This window comes from Xenopus tropicalis, chromosome 8 (genome assembly GCF_000004195.4).
Source record: "Xenopus tropicalis strain Nigerian chromosome 8, UCB_Xtro_10.0, whole genome shotgun sequence".
Taxonomy (NCBI): Eukaryota; Metazoa; Chordata; class Amphibia; order Anura; family Pipidae; genus Xenopus; species Xenopus tropicalis.
The window spans coordinates 81,804,258-81,821,176 of NC_030684.2; the positions used below are offsets into that span (position 1 = coordinate 81,804,258).

The 16,919-nt window shown below is 40.3% G+C and overlaps 1 protein-coding gene across 2 annotated transcripts in view; it reads right to left on the reverse strand.

The window, feature by feature from the left end:
- Positions 1 to 16,919, reverse strand: part of adad2 (adenosine deaminase domain containing 2) — a 22,511-nt gene continuing 5,592 nt past the window's right edge. For both annotated transcript variants that reach the window (XM_031890599.1, NM_001079364.1), the window contains 8 exon segments: positions 12,107 to 12,247; positions 7,894 to 8,013; positions 7,669 to 7,816; positions 7,159 to 7,323; positions 5,613 to 5,824; positions 4,426 to 4,663; positions 1,198 to 1,321; positions 1 to 436 (listed from right to left, as the gene is read on the reverse strand). In XM_031890599.1, coding sequence (XP_031746459.1) covers positions 266 to 436; positions 1,198 to 1,321; positions 4,426 to 4,663; positions 5,613 to 5,824; positions 7,159 to 7,323; positions 7,669 to 7,816; positions 7,894 to 8,013; positions 12,107 to 12,245 — 1,317 coding nt within the window. In that variant the 5' untranslated portion in view covers positions 12,246 to 12,247 and the 3' untranslated portion in view covers positions 1 to 265.

Below are 16,919 nucleotides of genomic sequence, written 5' to 3' on the forward strand. Positions count from 1 at the left end.
TTATTGCTAAATAACAATGTTTACTTAGCTGTGCTTTGTACCTTAAATAATAAAACAAAAATGTAGTTTTCAAGGGGGGGGGGGAACCCCAAACAGAAAGAGTCCAAAGTATTATGTATACTTTTTTCATTTTTTTCATGTATTTTTTTCCCTTTCATGCATTATTCAAAATCAGATTTTCTCCTGCAAGAATAATTAGGAAATAAGGAAACCTTGAAAGAACAAACTGCCAAGTAAAAGTTGGCCAAAGCCTTCTTTTATGGATTTATCCTTGAAGATCACTTTGGTATAGCCACCCTTCTTCTCCATCTGGAGAATCTTGTGGTATCATTTCAAACCTATCCACACACAGTTTGCGAGGCCACAATCCTTGAGTACGTGCACAAAAATGAGAATGAAACAGCGACTTGACCCGCTGATACTGATCTGAGAAAATCTGCATAGGGAAGAAGAACTTGAAGGTAAGCATTTCCTAGTGCTGTCTGCATTGTAATGCATGTAACACTGTGAATAATGGGTTTTAAAGTTGGAAACACGTGCATTCCAGTTTGGTCACTTACAACAGAAATGTAAATGTTTGTGTTTTTTGTACCCAATTAAAAGTTTTGGATGATCACACTTGGGTGGCTGCAACACAGCTTTGCATTGTGCCAGGGGTATGTTGAATTGAAGTCCTACATCAGATGTATAAAAGAGGAAGACTTCAGAAATGTATCTGATATAATCTTACTTATATAAGCAGTGTGCTTTCTCATGATCTTGGCCCAAAGCTAAGTTGGACTGGCCATGATTATGAGTTGTTAAAAGGATAGGAGTATATTCTAAAAATACTTAAATGGCAATGTTGGTATATATGGTTTATGTATGTGAGTGTATATAGTGTGAGTGTATATAGTGTGGTGTGTGTGCTGGGGTTACTTGGGAGGGTGGAACTTTATGGACTCAAATGTATTATGTATTCAGCACTAGGATATACCCCATGCCATTAGCAACGTGATGTCATAAAATTAGCATGCGCATTGCCCTACTTATAAATAAATTATAAACTATAAATAAGGTTTCAATATCTAACTAAAAACAATGCAGTTCTGACAAAAAGACAAAGTCACTTCTGCATTATTCTTCATGCTGTAAAAAATGTGGTTTTATTTCTACTTAAATTAATACAAGTGCTATATATCATGAATATTTCTTTACCTTGGACTGGATGTAGGAAATTCTTTCATGTAATTTTCCATATTCAATTTGTAGTCCCCAATAATATTTCAGCATGGCTGCTTTGCACAGACGACTCACAGGAAAATGACCGAGAGTTGAGGAGCTGTAAAAACAAAATTTCAATCAGCATTCATATAGGGCAAGTATTTTTCCTTAGAGGGGTTAGGATACATTAAATAAACCTAAAAAGGAAAATGAAAAAATGTATTGCACTAGTGTACTTTCCTGCAGAGTACACAGGTGCCATCTTCTTGCTTTTTCCCCAGATTCACTTTGCACAGACTGCAGTCCATTTTGCACCCCTTGTCTGGGTGGCAAAAGTAAATGAGTCCTATAAGTTTCAAAACATATACCTGTTTTTGGAGAAACACAGTTACGCCCTTTGAAAAAAAGACATAACAGCAAAAAGAGGGTTGAAAATCTAGTGGCAATTCTAGGGTTGGTGATAGGGCCACCTACCTGTTACCTTTTTAGATTCTGCATTTTTTGGGCACTAGATATAATGTTTTTGGAAAATGTAAGACTGGCCTTTTGGGGGAGATTACCTAAGGCCAAATATTTACCCTATAGATTGTTACATGTTATTTTCTTGATAAAAATGCATAGTGTAACAGTGAAACATTATAATAAATCTTATAACATTTTTGTGCAAGTTCAGTATGTCTGGGGCATTGTTACTATGTAGCAGAACTCAATTCCCAAACTTCAATGCATAATACTGTATATTTGCCATTGAAAATTAACAGTATTATATACTTTAACAAATATTTTAGTAGATATAAGGGTTACTATTTCTACTACCAAAGTTGCATTTGCGCAAATCTCCTTGCAGTCAGTTGTGTGTAAAATCCATTTATTAACAGTACTTGACTAAAAATGTGCTCTGTGCACTTCCATATAGTTCTGCTCAGCACCACTCAGTCCTTCCTGCCTCCTGTTCCAAATCAAGAGCTGTTGCCCCTATTGATGCAGAAGACCCGCTAACGCTACCTCTGGATCTGGTGGTAGCACCAGAGCTCCTTTAACAACAGGCACACCACACATGTATCTAAAGAACTGCACACATTATTCCTGAAAAACATCAGCGCAATTGCATCTGAGAACTGCAAGCACAATAGTATTAATTTTGAAGAACGACACTGGAACTTTAAATGTAAATGAGCCATATATTCTTGCAAGATACTTCACCAACTCCACCTTTTCCTGTGAAGATTAGTAGCCAATCAGAAACCCATAGTCTGGGTATGATTTTGAACCTCCAAGGGCCCACCTATGTCTATGAGATATAAAATAGGCCTTGGCATTTCAACTATACCAAAGGTACAGCCAGCTCCAGATAGGCCCAATATAAGCCATAGGCCAATGACAGTTGTTTTGGAATTGGCAAGAATTTAGGCCAGTCTGGTCCTGAACTCACAGACCTAACTGGAGGCCCTAGAAGGTAGATATTATTCTCTGCTTATCTGCTGACTGTTAGAAAAGATCTGACTACTGCTCCTGCCAAGGTTTGCTTGGAGCACTATTTTTGAAACAAAAAAATGGTACTGCACTGATCTGTGTATATGCCCCCTGTGCTACCTGTCAGTAAATGTCTTTTTTGTTTAGTTGTTAATGTATGACGGCAATTGCAGAAGGAGAAAAAAGTTCATGCAATTTTGCCCATCTGCTTTGATTCATGCAACTGGTCTCTTAAAGGGAGCCCATCACATCAATATATGGTGTGGGCAGCCATGTTGGTGCTCGCAAATGCTAATATCAATTTTCAAATTTGATGTTCACAAACCAGGTTTCTACAATTCCTTGCTTTACTAATAACATTACAAAACATATCCCTTCAAATCTGAAAAAAAAATGACTGAAAAAATGATTCACACATTATACTATAAATCTGGAAACAGTCTTTTTGAAGAACTAAAATCAAGCTCTTCCTATAACCATGAATGAGCTTTCTTCATCTCTCTATTACAGTTTGGACCACTTTTAGTTTTCCCAGAATTGAATTATGCCTCTGTAGTTTTCAGACTATTTCAGTACAGCCCAGTGTTTTGTCTTTTACCATTTTTGGGTGCTTTTTGAAGCGTACATAGGGTATCTGTCTATTTGGACATTATGCATTCTTACACTGGGTTCAATATTGCACTTCAAAATACCTTGGTAATTACCTGCTTTCATAATGACATGCGCAGGTACAAAAAAAGAATGCCAAAACTCTAGAGAACCTACTGCATTTTTGACTGTAGGGATGATCTTTGCAGACTGTTCAAACAAAGATGTTGCGCTTCCCCAAAAAGCATTAATTTTGTATTATGTCTACAAGACCTTCTCGCGGAAAGATTTTGCCTTGCCTTGGGTTTGTTTTGGTGAACTCCAGTCAAGGTTTCGTATATTTGTCTGTCAGCACTATGAATCTTCCTGGGTCTCCTATAATAGAGTCCCCTTTCATTGAGTTAGCAACGGATGGTGCAGGATGAAACTATTGTACCTTGTGTCTGGAGGACAATTTGAAGCTAAGTGGCAGTTGACAACAATTTGAACAATTCTTTTTTGCAAGCTTGGTCCATGTTTAGTGAAATGAGCTATAGTGCCATTGGCCTCAAACCTCTTGATACATGGTGAAGACAGAAAAATTATGGTCTCTGGAGATGGATTTGCAGTTAGCAGGGCCCTCTACCACAGGGCTACATGTTGTTAGCTTACTGCCTGCCTGTCTACCCAGGGTTGTTGACCCTGCCCAAGCAGCATGGGACCACAGTTTAAAATAAATGCTCAGCTAAATCAAATGTCTGCCCCAAAATGTACTCATTGTGCCCAAATCTGCTTATTCTTCGTCCTGCCCCTTTGCAACCATATATCTTGGATGCAAGATCTAAACAGGGACCTCTTGACCTCCTTTATCAGTTTCTAATTGTTTCTAATCTGTGCTTAATTACAAACCCAGATTGGGAATATGTTGGCAGTTTATAAATACGTATTAAAATTAATCATAGACTATTCAAAACACGGACAGGGACTAGAAATGATCTATACTGAGATCCACAAAAGGGGCCATTTTTAAACATATTGATAATTTTTTGCTCAAAAAGAAACCAGCACCATATATTACTCATGACTGCCTACAAGCAGTCTATTAGAAAATTATGTTGCAATGAATGCTTATCTTTTATTAACAAAACAATAACATTACTCTGTTATTTACTTAACACTTACCAGTCTACTGTTCTCCCTGTTGAACCATCTACAACTTCAATATAGTGATCTCCTCTGGACCAATTTAAGCTGTGCTTGCTGTAGAGTGGAGAGGTTTTGCTGGTGGAGATGCAGGGACCAGAGAAGATATAGGGGGTGTGTACTGAATATGAAGGAAAGAGACTCAGGTCCAGGGAAAGCTTCATGCGCTCAGTGACAGCCTTGCATAAAAAATCTTGCTCCTCCTCAGTGGAAGAACCTGAAATAAAGTATAACTGAAGGAACAACAAAGCTTGAAGGGACCAAAAAAGTGCTATGTCATAATATGACTCTAAGAATGCAAATGATTAGCTTGCTAATTATGCACATGCATGTGACATCACATGAATTACATAATGAGCAAACTGGTAGACTTGCTCATTATGTGTATGCATGTAACCAAACATGGCACTGTGCTCCCTTGGCGCTCTATTAACTCATTAACTCACACCTCCAAGGGGGGAAGAGTTTTCCATAATAGGTCTATGTAAATACAGCCATAAGCACTCACAGAAATACTGCACTGACTTCTCTGTGAAAAGGTTTCTCCTCTCTCCTGCTCCCCCCTCCCTAAAGAATGCTAAGAACTCACTCCCCCCCCCCTTAGGAATGTGGATCTGAGCCAATCGGCAGGAAGCTGACTCATAGTCTAACTAACTGAGCATGTTCACTTTGTCTGGGTGTCTGTGCAGGAGTGAGGATTTATGGGAACTTTCTTTACACAGCTCAACGTTTTTTCTTTCTGTTTGGCTTCTGATCTTCTAAACAGGAGAAATATGGGGAGACTTAAGGGCACTATTGAGACAACTGAAGGTATGCCTGCAGCTTGAGATTAACTCTTTATTATCCTTTCCTTCTCCTTTAAACAGAATCTTCCATCAGAAGATTATCCAGGAGGGTACTCCACAACCTCACTGCGAAGAACCATTTTTACTGCTACAAATGAAAGCTCAGTTCCTCACGTCTAAGATCCCCTGCTATCTGCCTATATCCCCTATAATCATGTCGAAAGTGCCTTTTCTCCAGAGCAAACAACCCCAACCTTGATAGTCTTTCTCATAGTTTAATTTTTTCATTACTTTTACCTGTTTAGTTGCATGTATCTGCACTCTTTTCAGCTCATTAATATCCTTCTCATTTAAAATATTAATTGTACACAATGGGCATACCTGTGACTATGCTGGTAATATATAATGGATCAATACTCTGGCTCAGCAAAGCTCCCTGAACTCCCAGAACATTCCATTTCATCAGCTTGTCTAAGGCTGACATGCAGCACACACGTGCAGCCAGAACACTCAGGGGACAGTCTGACACTGGAAGCAGCGAGCCTTTTGCATGAACATGAAGAGAAACACACGGCGATAAATCTACCCATGGGCTAAAGAAAAAGACAGTATATGTCAAGTGTCACATTTCATCTCTATTCTTCCTACAATAAAGCAATATCACTAATTACTGGAGACTCCAATAAACAAACATAATGTCTTCTTTATTTAACCATGCAGTGCTAATACTGAAGGCTCATCCCTTTAGGAAGTATCTCTGCTGCATAAGTTTAAAAAATATTAATCTTGAACCTTTCAGATAAGGTACTCTGACTCGTGGCACAATTTAAAGCACAAAATATTTAGTGGTTGCCAATATATTAGGCACACCCAATGAGCACTGTGTGGGATACTCTCTTGCAGAGTGCCAAGCAGCCATTTTTAAAGTTGTACGACATATCCTTTAGCCAGTATAAGCTAGCTGTAATTAAAGTAAAATCTGAATAAAAACAAATTGAAGTAAAAAAAAAAAGGGCACCAGGACTGGGGGGGTCTACCACCAACATTATTTTTCCTTTATTTATTTAGATTACTATTTATTCCTAAGGGATTTTAAAATAAAAAGCTATATTTGTGATTACAGTCCACAGTCCATTCCTGGACCTTAGGTATCATTTACGTCTTCAAGTGCAGTTTCAGGCCCTACAATTTCCCCACAGTCAGCTGCTTGTAAAATCACTTTCATTAAAGATACTTGCGTCAAAATGTTGTTTTTGCAGTACGTGTAATGCTGCATTATGGTAATAACACTTTGCTCACTGCACTTCCAGAGGTAAATAAGCCCTCTTTTGTCTACTTCAGCAAGTACAGACTATTTCCTGCCTTACTTTTCATTTCTGCTGTTCCAATCATTTGCACATCATTTGGTTATTCCCTCTAAAAACTGGCCATACACGTTAAGATATTTCAAAGATATTTTCATTATTCTAGGACCCTGCTTATCCTAAAACAATTGTTTAAAAGTACGATTTGTCCATCAACGAAAACGACCATTTCAAGTGTTTTAATCTAGTTAAAGCTAGGAAAACTACCTGCCTGGTCCTGCAAACAATTAGACAATGGATACATTTTTAACATTGAAAATTTTCAACATGCCCGATGAATTTTCTGACTATGAGATGAAAACTCATCATCATTTGGTGCCCACTAATCTCATAATAATTTGGCGATTTTGTTGAACCACACAGAAATTGGTTAAGTAGAGAAAAATCGTAATCGTGGCCAGCTTTACACACACCATAAATATGGCCATGTATGGCTCCTTTAATTAATTCATACCGTGGCTATTTTTTCATATTGAATGCAACCACCCTTGCTTCTTCCTTTTTCCTCCCAGTTTGTTCCCTTCTGCTTTTATTATTTCTCCTATAGAACTCAAATCACTTACTGGCTGACCTGTGTGGAGCCTTCAGAGGTAAAGCTTATATAGAGATGCAGGAATATATTAGGTTTCAGCACCAGCATCTGACTTTGCTGAGAAGGGCAGAAAATGCATTTTTCTTTAGCAAGTGGCAGATCACTCTGATACATGTTCAACTGCTTGTACAGGTACCTGTAGATTAAGAGTTCACAGTTATAAATGTATAGGAATGCATAGAAAATGTTTATAAGTGGCCTATTTAATTTAGCTCAATAAAGCATAAATAAAGCATTTTTCAAGACAGGAAACATAATAAAAAGATCCATTATTTTAGTCCCTGTTTTTTCTTCTCTGCATAAAAAGAGTATTTTTGTTCTGGCAATTTAAAGGGGCAGGAAAGTTCTGTTCTGTTCAAAGCTTTATCAACATCAAACAGCACTGGTGTCTAGTACATTGGCAGTTGTGCCCACAGTGTGGGAGTAAACTAAGTCAAGTGATAACATAGAAAAATAGATTTCAGAGTCTGCATTAGCTTACCTTAATAATGCCCTTCTTGCTACCACTAATGCATGACTGTCATGCACTAAAAGGCCACTATAATCCTGCCATCCTTGGTAGCATGAGTCACCAGTTCCAAAAGCCACAACCGCATATATATCATCTTTTACTTTGTCACCCCTCACTTCTGTAGAGACAGCAATTAGAAATGTGTTATTTTACAGTTTTCAGACCATAATATTTGTGTACATGCATTGTGCTTACCTCTCTCCAAAATAAATGCAGCCACTATATTCCTGTGACTGTAGTATTCATTGTCTCTCAGAAGGCTGTGAAAGATATCACTTACTAGGACTGCACATCTCTGCCAATGTGGAAGCTTGTCTGAAGTAAAAAATATAATACAATAAAGGTTATCTCAAAGAGAGAACAGAAATGTATTGTAGTTTATCACAGAGTGACATTCACCACATTACCTTGCATAGTTGAGTTCACACACTGATCTAGAGACTAAATTTTGCCAAATAGGATAGTAATAACCTTGCATTAGTGTCCATCTATATACTGAGGTGCAAAACATCTATCTTGTATAAATTCCTGTACTGGGCCCAGACTGGCAAACTGTAAATTCTGGCAAATGCCAGAGGGGCTGCTGTAAGATGCCGCAGACAGGCACTATTTAGTGGGCTGGTGGGGGGCTGCTTCGGCCTCTCTGTACTTGAAATGTCAGGGCCTATTTTGAATCTCGGTCCTGACCTGTACACAGATGTGTTATATAGTGATGTAAGGGCTGGTCAAAACCCAAGGGTTTTTGTTTTGTTATTTAGCTGGCTCCTGTTACAGCTTTTTAAGAGTGAGAATCATTGGTACCAAAAGATATACTGCTTTCAATAACAATTGCATTTACAAATAACTTGTCAAGAGAAACCAAACTGCTGGGCAGGGGAATGGGGGTCCTGTGCTCTGTTGCTGCGAAAGCACCCCGCAGGAGTGCATACCGAGCCAACAGCATGGAGAAATCACAACAGTGTAAGACAAGCATATGTGCTAGCAGCAGTAGTGCTCCCTTACAGCACCTGCCTGTATACTGGGCTAAAACAGGAACATCAACTGTACCAGCCGCGCCTTTTACGCATATCCGGGTGGATGGATGTGGGGCTGCCAGTGGGGGGGCACACTAGCATTTCCTAGTCTTTATTGTGGCACCTATTCAATAGCATGGGCGGTTGATATGGTTTCATGTTGCTTGGTACAGAGATGCTCAGCAATCTAGAACTTAAAAATAAAATATCTTACAAAATTGTGTAATTTTATTACAACACTGTTTGCCACATCTGGACTCCTCCTTGCAAACATTTTTTAAATCTGTCAAATTATGAGGGCATCTCCTGTGCACAGCTCTTTTCAGGTCACTCGGATTGAGGTCTGGACTCTGGCTCGGCCATTCCAAAACGCTGATCCTCCTTTGAGGAAGCCATTGCTTTGCTGATTTAGATGTATATTTTGAGTCATTCATGCTGAAAGGTGAAGTTCTTTATCTTCACCTTCCTATCAGATGCTTAAAGGTTTTGTAACAAAATAGGCTGATACTTGGAGATATATTATGATTCCATCCACTAAAGCAGTGCTGTCCAACTGGCGGCCCTCGGGCCGCGTACGGCCCGCGACCCCCCTCTGTGTGGCCCCCCCACCTGTCTGGTTGCTTTGATGGCTTACTCTTGTATAAGATTTAAATGGTATCAATACTAAGATTAACTGGCCCCCTGCATTGTTCTCACCTCAGATTCAGGCTGTAATCCCCTTGTATTGTTTAAAAATGTAATCCACTGTGTTGTTCACACCTTTTAATCCCTGCATTGCTCACCCCCTGCAGTGTTCACACCTCAGGCTCAGCCTGTAATCAACCACATTGTTCCCCTGTTCACACCTCACACAGACTAGAAACCCACAAATAATCCCTGCACACCACAAAAAGTACATATACTGAGGTGGTACTGCAATTAAAAGTTTTTTAATATATAGTTATTGTGCAGACTGTATGAGCAGTGCCAGCATTGTGTTACTGTATGCTGCCTGTGTGTGCCACACACAGCATAGGGCAGGCAGAGTATGGCACACAGAGGCAGGGTAGGGCAGGCAGAGTATGGCACACACAGGCAGGGTAGGGAAGGCAGAGTATGGCACACCCAGGCAGGGTAGGGAAGGCAGAGTATGGCACACCCAGGCAGGGTAGGGAAGGCAGAGTATGGCACACCCAGGCAGGGTAGGGAAGGCAGAGTATGGCACACCCAGGCAAGGTAGGGAAGGCAGAGTATGGCACACACAGGCAGGGTAGGGAAGGTAGAGTATGGCAGGTTTTTGCTGTACTACAACCATTAATATGGGTATGGTCATGTGATAACACAGGTGTGGTTTCAAGTGGGTGCGGTTTCAAAAAGGGGAGTGGTCAAAACTGTCTTCCATTATCGGCCCTCCACCACGTAGGTCAGAAAAATTCCGGCCCTCTGTACCACAGAAGTTGGACAGCACTGCACTAAAGCACCAGTTCTAGCTGACAAAAAATCAGCCCCAAAGCATGATGCTGCCTCCATCATGTATCACTGTGGGTATGGTGTTCCTGTGATGATATGCTGTTTTACTCTTGCACCAAACATACCTTTTGGAATTATGGCCAAATAGTTCAACCTTAGTCTCATCAGACCATAACACAATTTTCCAATGATTGTGGGAGACTAGTTATAGCGTTATGCAAAGTTCAGCTGGGCTTGGATGCTTTTCTTTATGAGTAAAGGCTTTTGTCTTGGTAGCCTACCCCACAACTCAGACATATGAAGAATATGGCTGATTGCTGTCACATGTAGGGAACAACCATTATTTTCCTTGTCTTCTCATCAATCTTAGAGGGATGTCCTAAACTTGGTACAGTCACTGTTGAGCCATATTTCTTTTACTTGTTGATGACTGTGCTCCACGGAATGTTTAATGATTTGGATACTTTCCTGACTGGTACCTATCAATAATAAGATTCCTTTCATGTTTTTAAAGTTCTTTGTGGACCAAGGCTTTTAAAATGTAAAACCAAGAGGAATAATCCCACAGGAACAGCCAAACTTTATCTGAGCTCAATCAGAGCCACTTTAATTTATAGCAGGTGTTTACTACTTCTTTGTATAAATGGAAATTTTGCAATAAAGGTGGAATAAATTCTGACAGGATTTATCTCAGTTCCTTTTTTTTTTTTTAAACAAAGACTTGCCATTTTGCAGGGGTATGTACACTTTTTATATCCAGTGTATGTAGTTTCTGGAGTCATAACCAAAGAACGGATACAGAAAAAAATACTGCTTTCAACTACAATTACAAATAACTAAAACCAATAAAAAATGTTCTATTAATGTACATGAGAAAGATGCTTATAAGAGAATGTCGTTCATTACACAAACATATTTTTTTTGGCCAGGGCCACGGGGAGAATAGTTACCCACAGTTAATTTCGGCTACCACGGCCTAATCTTGCGGAAATACCTTCTCAACGGCAATAAAGTTAATTACCGGTGGGAAAACAAATGCATCATTTCGATTTTCAAAGTCGTGCAAAGTCTCCTTCTGCCAAGTTTAACCAAGAACAACTAATCTCTCTGTAGGCCATCGCCATATTTGCAACAAAAAACAATTGAATCTCTATGAAGTTGTCCATACAGTGAGTTACCCTGAAGTTTATACACACAGCATGAACTAGCTAGCTTCATATTTTGATCACACAAACATTTTTTTTGTTCAGGAAAGGTTGTAAGAAAGCAAATAGGAGGCCTAGGACTTAGACATGGATATTTATGCATTGTAGGTGGAAGGAAAAGACTCTATTGGCTATAAATCAACTTCAGATTTACTATGCCCATGTGCCATTCTAATATGGCACAGGCTGATCATAGCGCTGTCCTAAATTGAGATGCACCGAATCCACTATTTTGGGATTCAGCCGAACATGAATCCTTTGTGAAAGATTTGGGCGAATACCAAACCGATTCCGAATTTGCATATGCAAATCAAGCTAATGAAGCGTCAAAAATAACTTCCGTGTTTATGCGATGAAAAGTTACATGATTTTAAGGATTCCGATTTTGGTTCATACAGAACCATGGATTCAGGCGAATCCTGAACCGAATCATAGGTTCTATGCATCCCTAGTCTTGAATATTCATTATATTTTAACATTGCATATTTGAGTTATTATATAAAGAACAGCAGGAGTTTGTATTACCATAGAAATCTATTACCAGTTCCAGTGTTAGCATGCCACAGCATCTGTTTGCCACTGGTTAGCTGTCACATAAGAATTATCACATTTTCAACAGTATACTATTATCCATCTATTCATATATTATTCATCATAAAAAAATAGTATGCTGTTTATCTGTTTTTAGTTTTATTTGGTACAAATGGTACAGTTTGTCTTAAATGATTTGTTTATTTTTACCTTGACTGACTTCACTTGAAGTTTTAGTCCCTTCCTCATTCATTTCCTCTAAATCTGGGACAATTCCTAATTGTTGTTGGCTTTGAAGTGGGAGGATAGCCGCCTGCTGTTTGGGATTTTCATCTTGTTCTTTATCCATCTCTGAAATGAGCATAGAATTTCTGATCAATAGTTAGGCACATCAAAACAAATATGTGTTTGAAGGCAGTGTTGGACTGGGGTGTCCGGGGTCCACCAATATTGTCAACTCATGGCCCCACCCTTTCACAACAACCGGACCAGCCCTCCCTTACCCTCTCCTGATAGAAACTCCATGTTTCTATACTGCCAATGTAGGCTTATAGTTCAGGCTCTGATGCTTTATTGTACTACTATATGCAAGCCTGGCACAATATATGAAGATATGTCTAAGCTGCAATAACATAAGCAAGGCTTATAGCCATCTGATTGCCATGGCGACCCACACAGACTGGGCAGGGAATTGCCATGATACAAATATTGGGCTTTGCAAGATAAGTAGAACAAAAAAAGGTTGTGAAGATTGTGTCATACCCAAGACCCTCCCAAATCTTTGAAAGAGCAACCCCACACTCCTGGATGAAAAGACAGATAACCTCCAAACATCCTGTTAGGGCTCTGGCACACGGGGAGACTAGTCTCCCTTGTCGCGGGCGACTCATCTACCCAAAATGCCATCCCACCGGCGATTTACATACTCGCCGGTGGGAAGGCATTTTGGGGAGATGAGTCGCCCGCGACAAGGGAGATTTGTCGCGGGCGACTAGTCTCCCCATGTGCCAGAACCCTTACTAGTTTGGCAAACTGCAGTACAAATTACCTAAAAATTATCTTCACTTATCCACAAAGATAGGCTGGTAGAAGCAGTAGATATCATTATCCTTCACTAACCATAAAGTGACGATTACGCCAGTTGACAAAGCTTCAAGACAACATAATATAGTCAAAGCACTGTAAGGGCTCTGGCACACGGGGAGATTAGTCGCCCGCGACAAATCTCCCTGTTCGCGGGCGACTAATCTCCCCGAGTTGCCATCACCTGCCATCCCACCGGCGAAAGTGTAAGTCGCCGGTGGGATGGCACACGCAGTGGCGCGATTTCGGCAAATCGCCGAAGTTGCCTCGCGAAGCTGGGCCTTGCAAACCCCAGTGACCTGATGTCTGTATGGGCACTGTCTCTATCAAGCACCTTGCCATACAACTGTCCTTAGTATGACAAAAACAGATCTACATGACACACGCCTATCAGTAAAATAAACAAACTGAGGCTTTGCCCTCTCCAGCAAATATCTCAAACAAACCTAGTGAAACTATACACTGTAACACACACACACAGATCTCCATAACAGTCCATATGCTGAGGCCACCTCACCCCTCCATTCCACGCATGCACAAACAGGCATATGAACACGCGCATGTGTGGGGAAATTGCCAAGGGAGAAAAGCAGTGCGCAAACCTCAGATGCATGTAAGTACCGAGCGCAGGTGGAACACATAAAGGGGCCCATTTCTAGTTGAAAGGTTTATAGGGCTTTTTTGCGTAAATTTCTCAACCCCTTAGGAAAGTCTATTGAAGGAAGCAATTGGCCATTAAACTTTCCTCCATTGAAAGAAACATACATACCCTATATTGGGAACACAGAAAACAAAAAAGTAACAGGAGATAATTAAGGCTCAGGCCCCTAACTAATTATGCCTAATTACTGATTGACCCTGTGCTAACTGCCACCTCCCTCAGCCATCCATAAAAATAAAAGGAGGTGTAGGGACTACATACACCAGTTCCACCAGACAAGCACTTGCTATCAAATGCTCTGTCAGCAATACATGAAGACAACTAAAAAGCAGGAGAGATGGAATACCAAAAAATGCATACCTGTGCCCTACCTGATCCACATTTTTTAAAAATTCACACAAAAATATTTTTTGTGGATATAGCCATGAATGATGCATTTAATGGATTAAAAAAAGTACAATCAATTAAAAAATGATGCACCTTTTCTAAAATAATTAGAAATCTGTCTCTTCATACAGGACTCAGGAGCCACATTTTGATTTATAGTTGGGTCTGTTGTTGTGTTTGCGCCTGTTGTTACTACATTATTAGTAGGATTAGAACTGTTTCATTTACAGACACAATGCTGCAAGGAAAGAGACAGATTGCTGTGAGAGAGTAATGAATTGATTGATTATTCCAGAAACAGAATTTCTAACAAATTATATTTATAAAGTTTCTTATTTCCCAGCAGGTCTGGACTGTTTAAACTGTTTGAACTATGCGAAAAGGGAAACGTGAGGGGAATCAAGGCAGTGATAGTTAAGGGGGCTTTTAGCTCCTGGGGGTATAGTTCTCCTTTAAGGTTCATGTGTCATGCCCGGTGTGTCAGTGCCTGCTGCCTCTAACTATACATGAAATGCTTAGTAACATAGTAAGTTAGGTTGGAAAAAGACATACATCCATCAAGTTCAACCATAATGCCTATATATAACCTGCCTAACTGCTAGTTGATCCAGAGGAAGGCAAATAAACCCCATCTGAAGCCTCTCTAATTTGCCTCAGAGGGAAAAAAAATTCCTTCCTAACTCCAAGATGGTAATCGGACCAGTCCCTGGATCAACTTGTAATAAGAGCCATCTCCCATAACCCTGTTTTCCCTCAATTGCTAGAAAGCCATCCAACCCCTTCTCGAGCTTTATAATGTATCAGTCAGTACGACTGGTTCAGGGAGGGAACTCCACAACTTTACAGCTCTCAAAGTACAAAATCCTTTCCTAATATTTAAACAGAACCACCTTACTTAAACAGAGCGGGTGCCCTTGTGTCAGTTGGAAGGGCCACCTGGTAAATAAAGCATTAGAAAGGTTATTATATGATCCCCTTATATATTTATTTATATATTTATATTTTATTTGTCACCTCTTAAGCGCCTCTTCTCCAGTGTAGACAACCCTAACTTGGCCAGTCTTTCTTCATAACTGAGACTTTCCATACCCTTTACCAGCTTAGTTGCCCTCCTCAGTCCCGTTTGAGCACTGGAGACCAAAACTGAACAGCATATTCTAGATGGGGCCTAACCGGCGCTCTGTAAAGGGGAAGAATAACACCCTCCTCCCATGAATTTATGCCCCTTTTAATACAGCTCAAAACCTTGTTTGCCCTAGCAGCTGCTGCCTAGCATTGCATACTACAGCCAAGTTTATTATCTACAAGGACTCCAAGGTCCTTCTCCATCATGGATTTGCCTAGTGCAGTCTCATTAAGGGTTTAAGTGGCTGCATATTTTTACATCCCAGGTGCATGACCTTACATTTATCCACATTAAATCTCATCTGCCAATTAGCTGCCCAGATTGCCAGTTTGTCAAGATCCTGTGCAAGGATGCCACATCCTGGATAGAATTGACTGGGCGGCAGAGTTTTGTGTCATCTGCAAACACTGATCCATTACTTATAATACCCTCCCCTAAGTCATTTATGAACAAGTTAAACAAAAGTGGACCCAGTACAGAAACCTGAAGGACCCCATTGAGTAGAGAATGTACTATTAACAACCTCCCTCTGTATCCGATCCTGTTTTCTATCCAAACGACTTCACTAAGACCAACAGACATTTGGTGGGGAAGAGTATCAAATGCTTTGGCAAAATCAAAATAGATCACATCTACTGGACCCCCACTGTCCAGCTTCTTAGTAACCTCATCATAAAAAGCAATTAAATTGGTCTGACATGACCTGCCCTTTATAAAGCCATGCGGATTACTGCCATTCTCCAATTTTGTATGTGATCTCTTAACAAGCCTTTAAATAACTTGCCCACCACAGATGTCAAACTTTCTGGCCTATAATTGCCAGGCTGAGATCTTACTCCCTTTTTAAATATAGGAATGACAGCCTTCTTCCAATCCATAGGTACCATACCTGATGAAAGTGAATCTGAGAATATCAGAAACAGAGGCCACTGTAAAACTGACCCTAGCTCTCTCAGTACCTGAGGGTGTACTCCATCTGGCCCTGGTGCCAGGTGTAAACCTTTAAGCACCATATCCTTTGTCAACCACTGACTAGTTGGAGCTGAGGCAACAGTGCAGCCAGGGCCGCCATCAGAAATCACGGGGCCCCTCACAACAAAACTGATGTCACGCACAGGGCACAACCAATCAAGGCCCGTAATTCTTTATAAGGGGCCCGAGATAAAAGCTGTATCATGGCCAGGCCCCCTTTAAACCAAGGATCGTCTGGGCCCGGGACAACTGTCCCCCTTGTGGGTGGCCCTGAGTGCAGCTGTTGGGTGGGTCCTGGCACTCTGGCTCCTCTACTGTATACACAGAAGAAAAGAACTGGTTTAGCACATTTGCCTTTTCTGTATCTGTTATAACCATATTGTTACTATAAATCAATGGTGCCACACTCTCAACCTGCATCTTTTTACTACTAATATACTTAAAAAAACGTTTTTGGGTTAGTTTTAGCCTCTGCCACAATGCGCTCCTCATTTTCTATCTTTGCCTTTCGGATTGCTGTTTTACAACACTTGTTATAGTGTATATATTCATTAAATGCAGCTTCTGTTCTGTTATGTGCTTAGGGTGTAAGTGTAATGTCCCAAAGGGAGAATAGTTGCCAGCAATAAATCTCTGCTACCCTGGGCAACTTATCTCCCCGAAAAGCCTTTCCACTGGCAATAAAGGGAAGCACAGATGGAATGGCCAAAGTGTCGCTTTGGTTTTCCAAAGTTGGAAAACCAAAACGACACGTATTCTTGGAAAGCCAAAAAACACTTGCCAAGAATACACCC